Below are 14,502 nucleotides of genomic sequence, written 5' to 3'. Positions count from 1 at the left end.
TAGTAAACGAACCTTTCATAGTGTTCTAATCTTGTCTCAAAAAAATCGTTCAAAAATTTAAGAGTTTAAGGATAATTAATCAAACTTTGTTTTAGCAGGGACTAAAATTATAAGTAAATTTTTTTTTTATAGGGACTAAAAATGCTATTAAAATTAAGTAGGGACTAAACTTACAAGGTCGCTATTTTATAGGGACTAGAAACATAATTAACCCAAAATTTTAAGACGTGAAATAGTTCTTGTGGGGGCACTTGATACTCTTATACTTTATTGCTTTATAAAAAAGAAAGTCTCTATATAAAGCACATCATGTCCGCAACAAAATCACTCCTAAACATTTAAAGACTTAACGAAAAATAAAATCCCTTTGATTTTGACCAAAGAATCTTCCAAGATAGTATTTTAACTTTCTCTGAAATCTTCTCCATATTAAAATCTTTGCGCACAAAAATAGTTGAATTTTTAGTTGAGAAAATATAAATCTTAGCTCCTTACATATGAGAGACAAGACCTTTCTTATTGCAGGATAAATCAAGCAATAGTAAGAGATATTAGTACTGTAACATGCTAATCCCATCACACGATAATTAATATGTAAGCATAGAAACTATATTTTGCCCTTCAAAGGATCCTTTTTTAAGACTCCCTTACACCAAAATTTGTTCTTCATTAATTATTTTCACTACAACAAATTTGTATGCTCATATAAAAGAAATTTCAGACCTAAAAGTTGAAATTCGTTTAACATCGAAAATAAAACAAGTCAGTATATAATACTTTCTTAAAAGAAAGTATATTTCCAAATGAACTTTGTAAGAATTCTATTAATCTAATATACCATCACCTAAATGAAAGTAACAGAACAAACGGCAAAAAATATTTCATACAATAACAGAACAAGCATTAATGCAACTTTGGTTTCAAATCTAGCTAGCATCAGCAACAATGAAAATATACAAACACCACAAAAGCAACAGCAACACCAATATATCTGAGACTTTCTTTAGTGCATAATCAATGCAACTTTGGTTTCAAACATGGGTGAAACTTTTTTTATAGTCGGATATGGATATGAGTATGTTTAACTCACTTATCTGGATAAAATGTACACAACTATTTAAAAGTATATACCAAGACATATTTTGTCTGCTTTATCTTCACTCACCCATGAACAAGATGCACCCACAACACATACATGATTTCATAACAACACACAATTCAACAGAATAATCCAAAATTCCTTAAATAGTGCATCAAACAAACGAATAATATAACGATCCATCGTAGCACATGCACTTGGTCCATTATTGATTTGGAGGAAATAATATATTAATAGATTCTCTTTTTCACAATAAAAAATAGGGTTAATTATGTTTCTAGTCCCTATAAAATAGCGACCTTGTAAGTTTAGTCCCTACTTAATTTTAATAGCATTTTTAGTCCCTAATTTTGTTTTTCTGCATTGAGTATTAGTCCCTACTCAATTCAAATTTGTTTAATTTATGCTTAAACTCTTAAATTTTTGAACAATTTTTTGCAGACATGTTTAGAACATCACTAAAAGTTCGTCCGCAAAAAATTATCGCAAAATTTGATTTCTAAATCCAGATTTTATTACTTTTTATCTTTAACTTTTGTCGTTTTAAAAAATTCATATTTAATTCATTTCATGTCAAAAAATTCTAAATTTTAGTAAACGAACCTTTCATAGTGTTCTAATCTTGTCTCAAAAAAATCGTTTAAAAATTTAAGAGTTTAAGGATAATTAATCAAACTTAATTTTAGCAGGGACTAAAATTATAAGTAATTTTTTTTTATAGGGACTAAAAATGCTATTAAAATTAAGTAGGGACTAAACTTACAAGGTCGCTATTTTATAGGGACTAGAAACATAATTAACCCTAAAAAATAATAACAATATATGAATATATAAATCTAATTTATTGTTGTGACAATACAGCTCAAAACTTATCCTAATTTCATCAAACAACTTATTTGTTTTGTCCTATAGATAAAGTATGAGAAAAATAAAATCATACACAAAGATATATCAACTCAATATGTAGGAATACGATTCATGTAATGAATGAGAAAAAGAAAAAACATACAAAAACCCATATAAACTAAATGCATATGAATATGCTTCTAGAAAAAGAAACTAAGGTATGAGCAATAAGCTACAAGAACCACCATCAGAAAAACAATGCACAAAGAGACACTAATGGGAAAAAACTCATTCACTGCATGAACATTAGGATAAGCAATTGCATGCATAATACTAACATAACTCAAACATTTAAAATATAAATGAGATAGTGCACTTTCTTATCTAGGTAGAAGAAAAAAAGAAAAGATGAAATATAACCTATTCCAATTACTCTTTTTAGCAGCAAGATCTTCCAATTACCTATTTGGTGTAGTATCAAAGAGTCAGTCATGTTTACCTTCCGACGACAAAAGAGATTGCATGTTTGTTTTTCCACACCGCATAAGCAATATTAATGTTAACTCTCAATTAAAACAAATATCAAAATTAGGAAACAATAAAATCATTGCATAAACCCCAACCCTCAAAATTGCATCAATATTAATAGCTTCGTTAAACAACACTTCCGAGATATACAAAAATATAGCATAACTGATATTTAATATATTTCATACGAGGGGTCTATTGGACTGCCTGAATATTATGTTTTTACATACTCAGATATGTTTAACGACACTATGAACTTTAATGACAATATAGAGGTGGTGTTTAGGTAATGATTGTATAGTTTCGTAATTCCTTTTATTGAGAGTTAACATTCATATTACTTTATACAAGTGTAGAAAAGGAGAAAAACAACCTCTTTCTGTTAGTGGAAGGGGAATATGGTTCCTTGATCATACTCCAAAAGTTATTTGAAATAAGTTACATTCCACCTTTTCGATTTTTCTTATATTTAGATGGCGAATTATACTTTCTTTTTCATACCTTTAAATGTTTTGAGTTGAGCTAGCATTATGCATGTAGTTGCAAATACCTAAAATTCACGCTTCTTAAGCGAATGAGTTTATGCCCATTGCTATATCTCTACGGAGTCTTTTTCAAACTTTTCTTATAGCACGTTGATCATATCATATGCTATAGTTTGACAAACTTGTCTTTTTGAACAACAAGCTTTGGCTTTTTTAATACGAAAGTACACATTAAAATACAAAAACAGTGATAAACCAAATCCGATGTAGTTATTTATGGCTTCTTGAGAGCTAGACAAGGTGATATTCTTGTGAATTGGTCAATTAACTTTGTTGGCTATTGCCGTGGCCTAAAATTTGAGTGTTGGTAGAAAACAATGAAGTTTACACGTTCTTTTAAAATGGGAAAAACATTGGAAAACCCTAAAAAAAAATGTCTTTGAAACAAGCTTTTTGGTATAGGAATTGATTATATGTATAAAAGGTATAAGCATTTTACATCATTTTTTAAAAATAGTTACCTCATGAATTGTGCAAAAATTTGTTAACTTTAAATTTTTATCCCTTAATAATAAATGCAATAAAAACTCAACTTTTCAAATGAATGTATCTTACTATTTTTTATTGTTTCTTGAATTAAAGTATATTTAAATATATAAGAAAATAGAAAAGTTTTATTATTGTGATTGACAAGAATGGTCTCATGCACCTATGTATCTCGCAGTACAATCAAGAATTCAAAGCTACTTAGTTTTTGAGTAGAAAATGTTTGTTTGGTTTTAGATATATTTTTGTTAGCTTTTAAAAGAAATTCCATTTGTTGTAATAAATTCTAATGAAAGATGCAGGGATTTGATAAAAGAAAATCGACGAAAAAAAATTGATTATGATGTTTGTATGATTGTTTGTTGAATTACTTTAAATATTTATCGAAGAAACGAGTCTTAGAAGTCAAGACAGACACTAATGTGGTTGTCTTTCTGCTTTTATTGATAATGAATGATAAATTTTTAAAATTAATTAAGTGAAGGACAAAATTAGAAGAAAAAATGTCTCTTTATCAAAAGGTCAAAGTAAGATCTTTTTATAGTATTTAACATTAATATTATTATATTATTATTATTATATTATTGTGGATTATTGAAGAGAGTCTTAGAAGTCAAGACAGGCACTAATGTGGCTTTCTTTTCGCTTTTATTGATAATGAATGATAAATTTTTAAAATTAATTAAGTGAAGGACAAAATTAGAAGAAAAAAAATGTCTCTTAATCAAAAGGTCAAGATAAGATCTTTTTATAGTATTTAACGTTAATATTATTATATTATTGTGGATTGTTCTTCTTCTTTTTTTAGTGGTGGTTGGGGTTTGAACCCCATACCTTACATATATTATGCATTGTCCATACAAACTGAGCTAAGCTCACGAGGACGGATTGTTCTTCTTATTGGTGTGGATCGTTTCTATTTTAATAGGATTTAACCTAAATTTTATTTGATAATTTAAATAATAGTACAAAGGTGATAAAATAATTTAAAAGAATGGCAAAAATGGAAGAAAAAATCCAACCCAAAAGGATGTATTCCCCCTTTATATATTGTTATAAATTTTTAGTTGATAATTTAAATAATGGCATAAAAATGTTAAAATAATTTAAATGAAGAACAAAATTGAAAGAAAAGGTCTAGCCTATAATGGTATATTATCTTAGTATATGGTACATATACATCTTGTGTTCCGACAACTCAAGAATAAAAAGTTATCACATCTAATTTAACATTTTAAGATGATTTTTCTTTATTATAAAAACGAGTTTATGAACTAGCAAGTTGTCACAACTTGTCTTCTAAAATACTCAAGAATTAAAAAGATGTCACAATCAGTTAACCCTTTTTTAAATATTTTTAAAAGATTAATTTGTTATAAAACGAGTTTAAGAACCATGAAGTTGCCTCAAATTGTGTCTCAAAAAACTTAAGGACTAAAAAGATATCACATCCGGTTAACCCCTTTGTAATGTTTTTACATGATTAAATTGTTATAAAAGACGAGTTTGAGAACTACAAAGTTGTCACAGGTTGTGTCCTAATAATTCAAAGATTAAAAAAATGTCACATCTAATTAACCATTAAAAAAATGTAATTTGTTTTTTATTTTGTTTTAACAAGTTTATTCTGGATGAAATAATATTATTTGCTTTTGAAAATGAGCTAAAAATCAACCTAATACTAGACAATAGTAAAATAAAGGGATTAGCTTGGAGCCCAAACTACAAAATAAAATAAACAGTAACAAAATATATTAACTAAATGAAACTAATAAAAAAAAATTGAGGAAAAATGAAACTAATAAAGTTAAAATTGAAGACATAAAGTCTTCTATTGTTGTGTTTGGGTTTATATTTCTTTGGAGAAAGCGATGGTGTGGGTGTTTTTTTTGGGTGTTGTTGTTTTACGGTGTGTATGTGTAAGGTTACTGATAAAACCTTAGAGGAATGTTATTTGAACAACCATTTGGTTGAAAACTTTTGTACAACCACAATTTACAAAGAAAAAGTAGATATTTGCACAAAAATCAAAGCAATAGAGAGATAAAATAAAAAATAATGTGAGTACGAGAAAAAAAATTGTCACAGAAGTTGTCATAAAATTGATGTTCAAATAGTATCATTTTTCTAAAACCTTAGGTGCTCGTGATTGAAGCAAAGAAAGTATGGGTTATTGGAGTTATAGTGAGAGGTAGTTACTAGAATTTACGAGGGAACTCGTGGTCATTCTCTCTATTTTTGCGATTCTCTGCCTTGTTTTGTGTTCCTATATTTATACTAAATATTAGGTTAAGGCATGAAGAAGGTGCAAATTTGCAAGGTTGGAGATGGTTACAAAAATGCAGAGGTTTCAAAATGGTAAAAGGAAAAAAGCAACAAGAAAGTAAAAATGGGAGGATGCTCAAAATGTAAAAACATCCTTGGAGTGTTTCTCTCTCATCTGTCTGTTACGTTTGTTGTTTGAGACTAATACATCGTACTCCCACCGTTCATATCATGTGATACATTTAACTCAACCACATGTGTCAATGCACAATTTTAATATTAAATATCTTTAATAATCTAATGAAAAAATTATGAAAATTTGATATTTTAAAAATATTTATTGACGCAAATCAAACATCTTATATACTACAATTTGTCTTTGTACATTAGCAAAAAAGATATAATCAACGTATATTATGTGAGTAATAAACATTTTCAAATTAAGTCATTTAAAATTGGAGTGAGTATTGTTTTGCACCATAGTTGAAAGAACAGCAAAAACTACTACAAAAACCAATTAGTTGTGGGCTGGGCAACACAACAATGTTGAGCAATATCTCTTGAGGATATCTCTCTAGGCACCCTAAAAAAAGTCTGAACAACAATTAATTATCGTTTGGCACGGAAAGACAACTAATTGGTTTCATTTTTGGAGAAGTCCAAATTGATTTTAGAGGTGTGTAGAATTTTATTTTAACATGTTTATATGTTTTGAGTAAAATTGATTTTGCCTCAAAAATTAAATATGATTTTTATACAAAAATTTATTGTTTTATTAACTTTTACCTAAATGAACTCAAACATAAAACACTTCACATTCAACTCATTTTAACTAAATTCAATATTTCCGGAGCTTGAGTGGTAAACTAAGTGAGTTGCATAAACAGCACAAAACGTACAGTGTTCGAATTGATACTCAAAATATGTTAGTTGTTAAGAGTGAGCTACAGCATGAGGTGTTAGAAACTACTCCATTAACTAGCAAAAGGATGGGAAAATGGAAATGTGAAAAAACAAACTTAGAAAGAGTAAATGGGATGATACTCAAAATGTTGTCGGAGTGCTACTGCTGATACTTCGTATAATTGTTCTCTTTTTTAATTTTGACATTTAATGAAAATGATAGAATAGATACATACATGAAATGAGGGTATATTTTGTTATGATTAGATTATTTTGAAAAAATTAACAAGGTGACAAATATTTCAAAATTAGATTCTTTTCAATCGGGTGCTGAAGGATCCTTTAGGTTGAACAACAATTGATGTTCATCAATATAAACGAAAAGAGAAATTAAGTATCATGCATGAATTAGATGAAAACATTGAGAGGTGAACAAATAAGAGTAGTCTTACAGTGCAACAAGACACATGTGTATGACACAAATTCTTAATCATGCAATTTAGGAGATTAAGTTTCGTAGTTCATGAAGGTGGAGCCAAAATAAGTATTAACTATTCCAAAAGTCATAACCACACGGGAAAGTTTAAACATAGTTAAACAATCATATTATATATTTTAGATCCACAATCCTTTATGAAATACAAAACATAAGTTTTATTTCTATATGATCATATAAAAAACAACATTGGATAATTTAAGCATGAGAAATAAGTGCAAAGGCTGTGAGGTTCCTCAAATGCTCCAATGGCTTCTCCAACACAATGGCTCCATAATTGTTAGAAGCTGAACCATTGTTGGCGGAAAGGGTGAGGCGGTATTCCGTCTCATCATTCAAAGTATCAACTACACCATTGACGACTTTCTCAAAAATCAGTTTTGTCTCATTATTTTGCTTGTTGTGTTCGGTAACAGCAAAATTACCGGTATCGATCACATGTGGATCATTGATGTCGACACGGGTAGAATTACCTAGTGCTTGATTTGTGGCCAATGAGGCAAATAAAACAAAGAGAATAAGAATAATGGATTGAAATCTCATGGTGCTTGTATTGTGATTGATATCTTTTTAAGCTTCACAAATTTGGTTGGATTGAGTAAACCTTAGTCAGTGAAGTTGTTATATAATACAACACCGCCGGCCAAATCATAAAATCTTTCGGTTTTTTCCATAATAAAAAAACTCTCATTTTTCTTCTCTTCGCATTTCCAATAAAAATACTTATTAAAATAGACTCAAGTTTTCTTTCTTTTTCAATTCCAACTTTGTAGCCAAAAATTTCCAACTCAGTCTTCTTCAATTTCCACTAATTTTTAATTGTCACTTAATGCATTCTCTTCAACCATCAGATAACAATTTCTTTTCCCCAAAAATCCACCCTCAAAATCCAAAAACAATTTGAATTCTGCTATGTAGGCCTTGGAATTTCCTCACTAAATTGTCCAACCTGCAATTTATATCAGAATAATGTGAAGAAAAAAGAACTTCGGATCATATAGAAAGTGGTCTGGTGTGCACCAAAGAAAATGAATCTTAAATAAATAAATAAAATCTAAGCACCCTTGCAAGTATTAGGAGAAAAAGAAAATATGGGGTCCAAAACAATCCATAGGAAACCACTTGCACATGTGTTGTATATACATCTTTCGGTCACTATTATAAATAAAAAAATTACTTTTTAGATTTATTGAATAAATGATGTATCTAATCTACATTATATGATAGATAATCAATTATTCGATGAATTTAAAAAGTGATTGTTTATAATAGTGACGGGAGGATGTATGTACATTATAAAATTGAATTGAAACGACATGATCTTATCTACTTAAGGATTGACACAGAATTGAGTTGGCATGCGCCAATTAGTGGAAGGCATGCCAAGCGCATTGTTCCCTGCAATAAAAGCTGATGCGGAGATGACGTGTACCAAAACCAAATAATTTCAAAAAATAAATAATTAATTTAAGGTTTTAGATTGTTAAAAAAATAATACACCAAATAGTTGGGTGTCTCGTCGCGCATGGTGGTCATGTTAATTGCTTTTATTAGATAATAAAGTTATTGAGTTATGCTATTGAGCGTGTTAGTTTAGAGTCATTAGGTTTTATATATATTCTATGGTAATCTTTTGAAATGTTAAGTTATTGGTATTTTATAACACCCTAGCCGTTTTTGTTAATCTTAATGCTATTCTCTCTGATTGTCTTATTGTTAACATGGTATTTAGAGCATGTTCTTCGATTTGTCTTGAACCACTCATCGTTCCCACCATTGAATTCCCAAAAGTTTAGGAATGTATTTGATCTTTGATGACCACACATTATGTCCATGAGATCGGTAAAACATCAAGAAACTCATGTACTAACTAGGCAGGGACCTATTCACCCCATTCCAATGGTCAAATTTAAAAGTAATTAAAGAAAAAAAATCGGAACTTTCAATTTTTGGTCGATTCTATAGTAGGATCCTGAGTTTGCCATATTTGCCATTTTGAACATCAAACTTTGGTTTATTCAATATACAATAGTGGTCGAAACATATCTCAAGTCTTTTTTTTTTTTTCTTCAAATAATGTTTATGAAGACCAAATCACTTCAACTAGTAAAACTCTTGGCATCTAGAAAACTAAAGACCTTGTAATATACCTTTGGTGCTCCTATTCTTCATCAGAGAATGTCCAATTTTTTTTTCTTTTCTCTTAGATACAATGGGAAATATAAATTTAATGCGGGAAAGCCAAATCCATGACTTAAGTCCCGAATTTAAAAATGATGGAGAAATAGAAGGATTTAATTAAAAAATAGATTAGTTTCATGAATTATGCTACCAGGTTAGTTTCCATTGACGGTGGGTTGAAAGAGATATGACAATTGTATTTTGCTACTCTCCTTTTCGGATATATATATAGGGTTATGTTACAAGACACCTTCATAAAAAGTAGTGTGGTGTCTTTTATCAAGTCACACCTCAAGGTGTGATTTTCACTTTTTTAGTTATAACTTTGATAAAAGACACCTTCATAAAAAGTAGTTGGTGTCTTTTAACAAATGCTCATAGAGTAACTTGATAAAAGACACCTTCACAAAAGGTGTCTTCTATCATAACCCATATATATATATATATATATATATATATATATATATATATATATATATATATATATATATATATATATATGGGGTTTGCTAGGATACACCCACTAGTTTTTATTAAGGTGTGTTTTAGCAAAGATATAACTAAAAAGCTGTTAAATACACCTTAAAGTGAATGTTGCTAAAACACACCTTCTAAAAAATAAGTGGGTGTATGTTAGCAACTCATATAGGCATTTGCTAGGATACACCCATTTATTTTTTAGAAGGTGTGTTTTAGCAAGTTATAACTAAAAAGTAGTTAAATACACCTTAAGGTGTAACTTGCTAAAACACTCCCACATAAAAACTAGTGGGTGTGTTCTATCAAATCCCTATATATATATATATATATATATATATATATATATATATATATATATATATAGGGTTATGTTACAAGCCACCTTCTTAAAAAGTAGTGTGGTGTCTTTTATCAAGTCACACCTCAAGGTGTGATTTTCACTTTTTTAGTTATAACTTTGATAAAAGACACCTTCATAAAAAGTAGTTGGTGTCTTTTAACAAATGCTCATAGAGTAACTTGATAAAAGACACCTTCACAAAAGGTGTCTTCTATCATAACCCATATATATATATATGTGTGTGTGTGTGTGTGTGTGTGTGTGTGAGATTAACCATAATCAAATTAAGTCACCAACTCAGAAAGTAGTTTAAGAGTATGGAATTTTTTTTTTCCTACGTTGGTTGCCAATGTGAATGTGCATGTTATGAGGCAATCTCTAGTTAAATGGTTATGTGAGCAATATATATTTTACAAAAAAGGGATAATCCGTTTTCAGTACAGAAGGAAAGTTGTACAAGCATGACAAGAAGTGACACTTGTTGCTCTTCAAAACACTCTCAACATATGACAACAACACCACAATTAAAAACTCTAAGCGAAACAATAAACCAAAATGTCACAAACAAAGTGGGAGTTTCACGTTAAAAGCAATCATGGGTGAAATACACAGACCCTAGTTCATTGTTAATTACTCAATCCCTATGTATAAGCACTCTTTTATTAGAGGCAAAGGGTGCTTATATATAGGGACGGAGGGAGTAGTATATTTGTATTTTGCATTTATTGTCAAAATATTTGACATTCACTAGTACTCTAAAAAAAAACTAGTATTCACAAAGTCCATGGAGTTAACGACCCACCCACTTCCATACAGATTATAACCTAGGAAAAATAAGCTGAAATATATAACAACAAAAAAAACAAAGAATTAATAACAATTAACATAGTTTAAATTAAAATACATGTAAAAAAATATAGTTTAAAATAGAATGCACCGATTAGGGATAAATAATAGGTCTAAATATCAATGCATAATTACTAAAATATGATGCACCCATCGTTAAGACACAACCTCTCATAATGCACCATAATAAAAATTTAAACCCATCCTAACATACAAACAGTACCAACAGGGGCGGAGACCGTCATTTTAAGGGGTTCAACTGAAATTACAGAACTTAAAAAGAAAATGCACATATATCCTTATACATTTTATATATTTAAAAAAAATTCTTTCAAAAAAAATATATATTTAAAAATTTTGAATTTATTTAAAAAAAATATATTTAAAAATTTTGAATTTATTTTTTGCACTACTAGCCCAAGAGATCCAAGAACCCAAAAATTTAAACCGCTTAGTTAGCATCATAGATATAGATAAGTCACTAAATACCAACAACCAACAATGTCCTTTAATGCGATCAAATCACTTTATTTGTATGAAGGTGGCACTGTGTATTGACATTTAGAGGTGTAAAAATTAGCTTGATTTGGTTTTCGAGAGAGTGGCGGTGGTGGAGAGTGAGAATCGGACCAGTAAAAAAAAATAGTCAGTTTAGTTTGATTTTACGATCTTTTATCATAAAATCTTAACCAAACCAATAAAGAGCAGATTGATTTGATTCAATTCAGTTAAGCTGATATTTTTAAAATTTGGAAAAAATTTATTTTAAAAACCTAAGATTTTTTTCCTTCTCAAATACTATATATATCTTTTATCATACTATTAGAACAAGTGCATAAACTATAATGAGAAAATTTAAATTTTATTTTGCACACGACCTTCCAACATCTTAATACCCCCTAATTAAGTCACAAGCTTGCGTTACCAAGCTCGGCGAGAAAAATAATATATGATGACTTAAAACTACATGAATACAATATTTTTGAAAAATAACGCTAATAATTTAGTAGCATACAATAAAAATAATAAAATATAATGATATAAAAATAATAAAATATAATGATTTGGTTTAGAAGGGTGTAACATAATGATTTGGTTTAGAAGGGTGTAACGAGTCGATTTGGTTTAGTTTCGTGGAGGAAAAGAATTTCAACCAATAAAAAAAATAGTTTGTTTGGTTTGATTCGATTTTTGTGATTTTTTCTCATGAAATCAAAATTATACCTAACTGATGAAGAAGCATTGGTTTTGTTCGGTTAAATTTAATTTATATTTTAATTTTTCTAATGTTTTTTGATAAAAATATTACAATTTTTTTGAGAGGAAAAAAACCAATTAATTTTTTTTTAAAACAATATAAAAAATTATATTATTCAAACATGGAATGGCTTGGTTTGAAGTTTGTACTAAATATTTTTAGGGTCCGTTTGGTGCGCATGATAAGATAACGATAGGATATGATAAGCAACTAGATAAGAATAGAATATGATAGTGACATGATAGTAACTTATCCTATCATGTGTTTGGTACACACATGATAAGAAACATTTATTTTATTTTTTTGAAAAAACTAAAATGAAATTTATTAAGATAGCAATGAATCTTAACCAACACAAGGAGAAGGAGTGCTAGGCTAGGAGTCTTACAGTAGCAACAAACAAAGGATGATGGGAAGCCCCCACTGAAAAACCCATACACCCGTGAAAATAAAGAAAAATCCAAAAACCTATAGGAAACGCCTCCTAACAAAGGGCTATCTCCGAAATCAATAAATAAAAACACCAAAACAAAGCTAACACCACGATCAACGAAACAACATAAACAAAATCCTCAAGCATCGTCACAACTGCCACAAAAACAACTTCTACCACCCACATTCCGCTGCTCGCACACAACTGCTGAACACCAACTTAAAAACCTACACCACAACCAACAACCTTTGAAAAACAGCCGGGAAAAAACCCCAAACACCACCATTAGCTCTCCTAAGCACCTTCACCCAAAACGCACCTCATAAACAACCGCAAAATCCAACCAAAAATCCTTGTACCATCACCAAACACCACCACAAAAATCAACACTATTACCACCACCGTCACCAAAACTACCATTGACCACCACAAAAATCATCATTAACCCTCACATAAAAGCAACACCAGCCACCACGCGCAGCACCACCCAAAACCACCACAAGCATCACCACCAAAAACCACCACGAGTCCCGCCACAAAAGACCCAAAATCAGCACCACCAAGAAAACCACCATGAAGTACCACAAACCAACACAACCAAAGATCCATCGAAACCATATAAGTTCATAAGCGAACCTAGATATGATCCATCACCACCATCGTGACTGATCCATTACCACCTATGTTGCGAGCAAACATAACCTCCACCACAACCAAGAGAGAAAACATTATTTTATCATGTTATGTGTTTGGTAAACATTTTATTTTGATATGATAAGATATATATTATTATTATTATAAAATCACAATATTATCCTTGAAAAAGTAAAATAATTAATGAAATAATTTCATAAAATTATTAAAAAAAAATTAAACTAAAATTGGTTTAAAACTAGTTTTTTAGTTTTTTTTTGGGGGAAAAACTTATTTTAAATTGAATTTAATTTGATTTTTTTCTGCAAAGGTAAATCACAGCTGATTTTTTTTCTGCAAAGGTAAATCACATCTAAGTGAAAATATTCTACATAAAAGTTTGACAATTTTAGGAGAATGTTAACCGGTGCCCCCGGGGCATTGGTTAAGCAGATAAAAGAGGTAAATTTTTATTAAAAAGTTGTGTAATAATTAGTTAGTCAAAAATAACAGTTTATATTTCCAAGACAATTTTTCTATTTTTAGATTCCTTAACCAGTGCCCCGGGCACTGGTTAACAAGACACTTATTTTAAACCCAAAAAGTAGTAGGGAGTGTGAGAAGCATACATTGGAATAAAAACAAATTATAGCAGAAAAGAAAAACAAGAAAGGATAAACCGATAGGCAATAGAAGGGAAAAAAAAGAAGGTTGAGATAGGTGTTGAATAAAATCAGCGTCGAATTCCGATTGAGATTTCTATGGTTTTCTACTCCGATTGAGATTTAGGTGAAGTGGCTGCGGCCAATTGAAGAAGGGTTGGAAGAAAAAGGGGTTGTTGATAATGTCAGAGAAAAAATGGAGAGAATGGGAGTCGAAGGGAGGTATTTTTGGAGGAATAAAAAAGTACGCGTGTGATCTATATTGCTAACCCAACAAAAAGTAAGGATAAAAACAACAAAAGAGCAATAAGATAGAATTAGTAATGCGTTAGATTTATCATATTCTATTGATGCGCGCCAAACAAAAGATTTAAGTAGGATATGATAATTTTATCCTATCATATCTCGTTATCTTGTACACCAAATAGACCCTTAAGACAATCAAAATTGAACCAGACATTAAATTGGTGTTGACATGGGTTTAACACTGGTGTATTATTA

The 14,502-nt window shown here is 29.8% G+C and overlaps 1 protein-coding gene across 1 annotated transcript; it reads right to left on the bottom strand.

Annotated features, from left to right (window-relative positions):
* Window positions 1-7,204: 7,204 nt before the first annotated feature.
* On the bottom strand, window positions 7,205-7,785 carry LOC146924876 (cysteine proteinase inhibitor 5-like). The gene has a single exon (XM_085710969.1). It carries the CDS (start codon window positions 7,709-7,711, stop codon window positions 7,367-7,369), a length of 345 nt encoding a protein of 114 aa, XP_085567095.1. The 5' UTR covers window positions 7,712-7,785; the 3' UTR covers window positions 7,205-7,366.
* Between the last annotated feature and the right edge of the window lie 6,717 nt (window positions 7,786-14,502).

This window comes from Medicago sativa, chromosome 5 (genome assembly GCF_051527215.1).
Source record: "Medicago sativa cultivar Bolivia chromosome 5, Bolivia_mono, whole genome shotgun sequence".
NCBI classification, from domain to species: Eukaryota; Viridiplantae; Streptophyta; class Magnoliopsida; order Fabales; family Fabaceae; genus Medicago; species Medicago sativa.
This window is presented reverse-complemented; position numbering and strand designations above follow the sequence as displayed.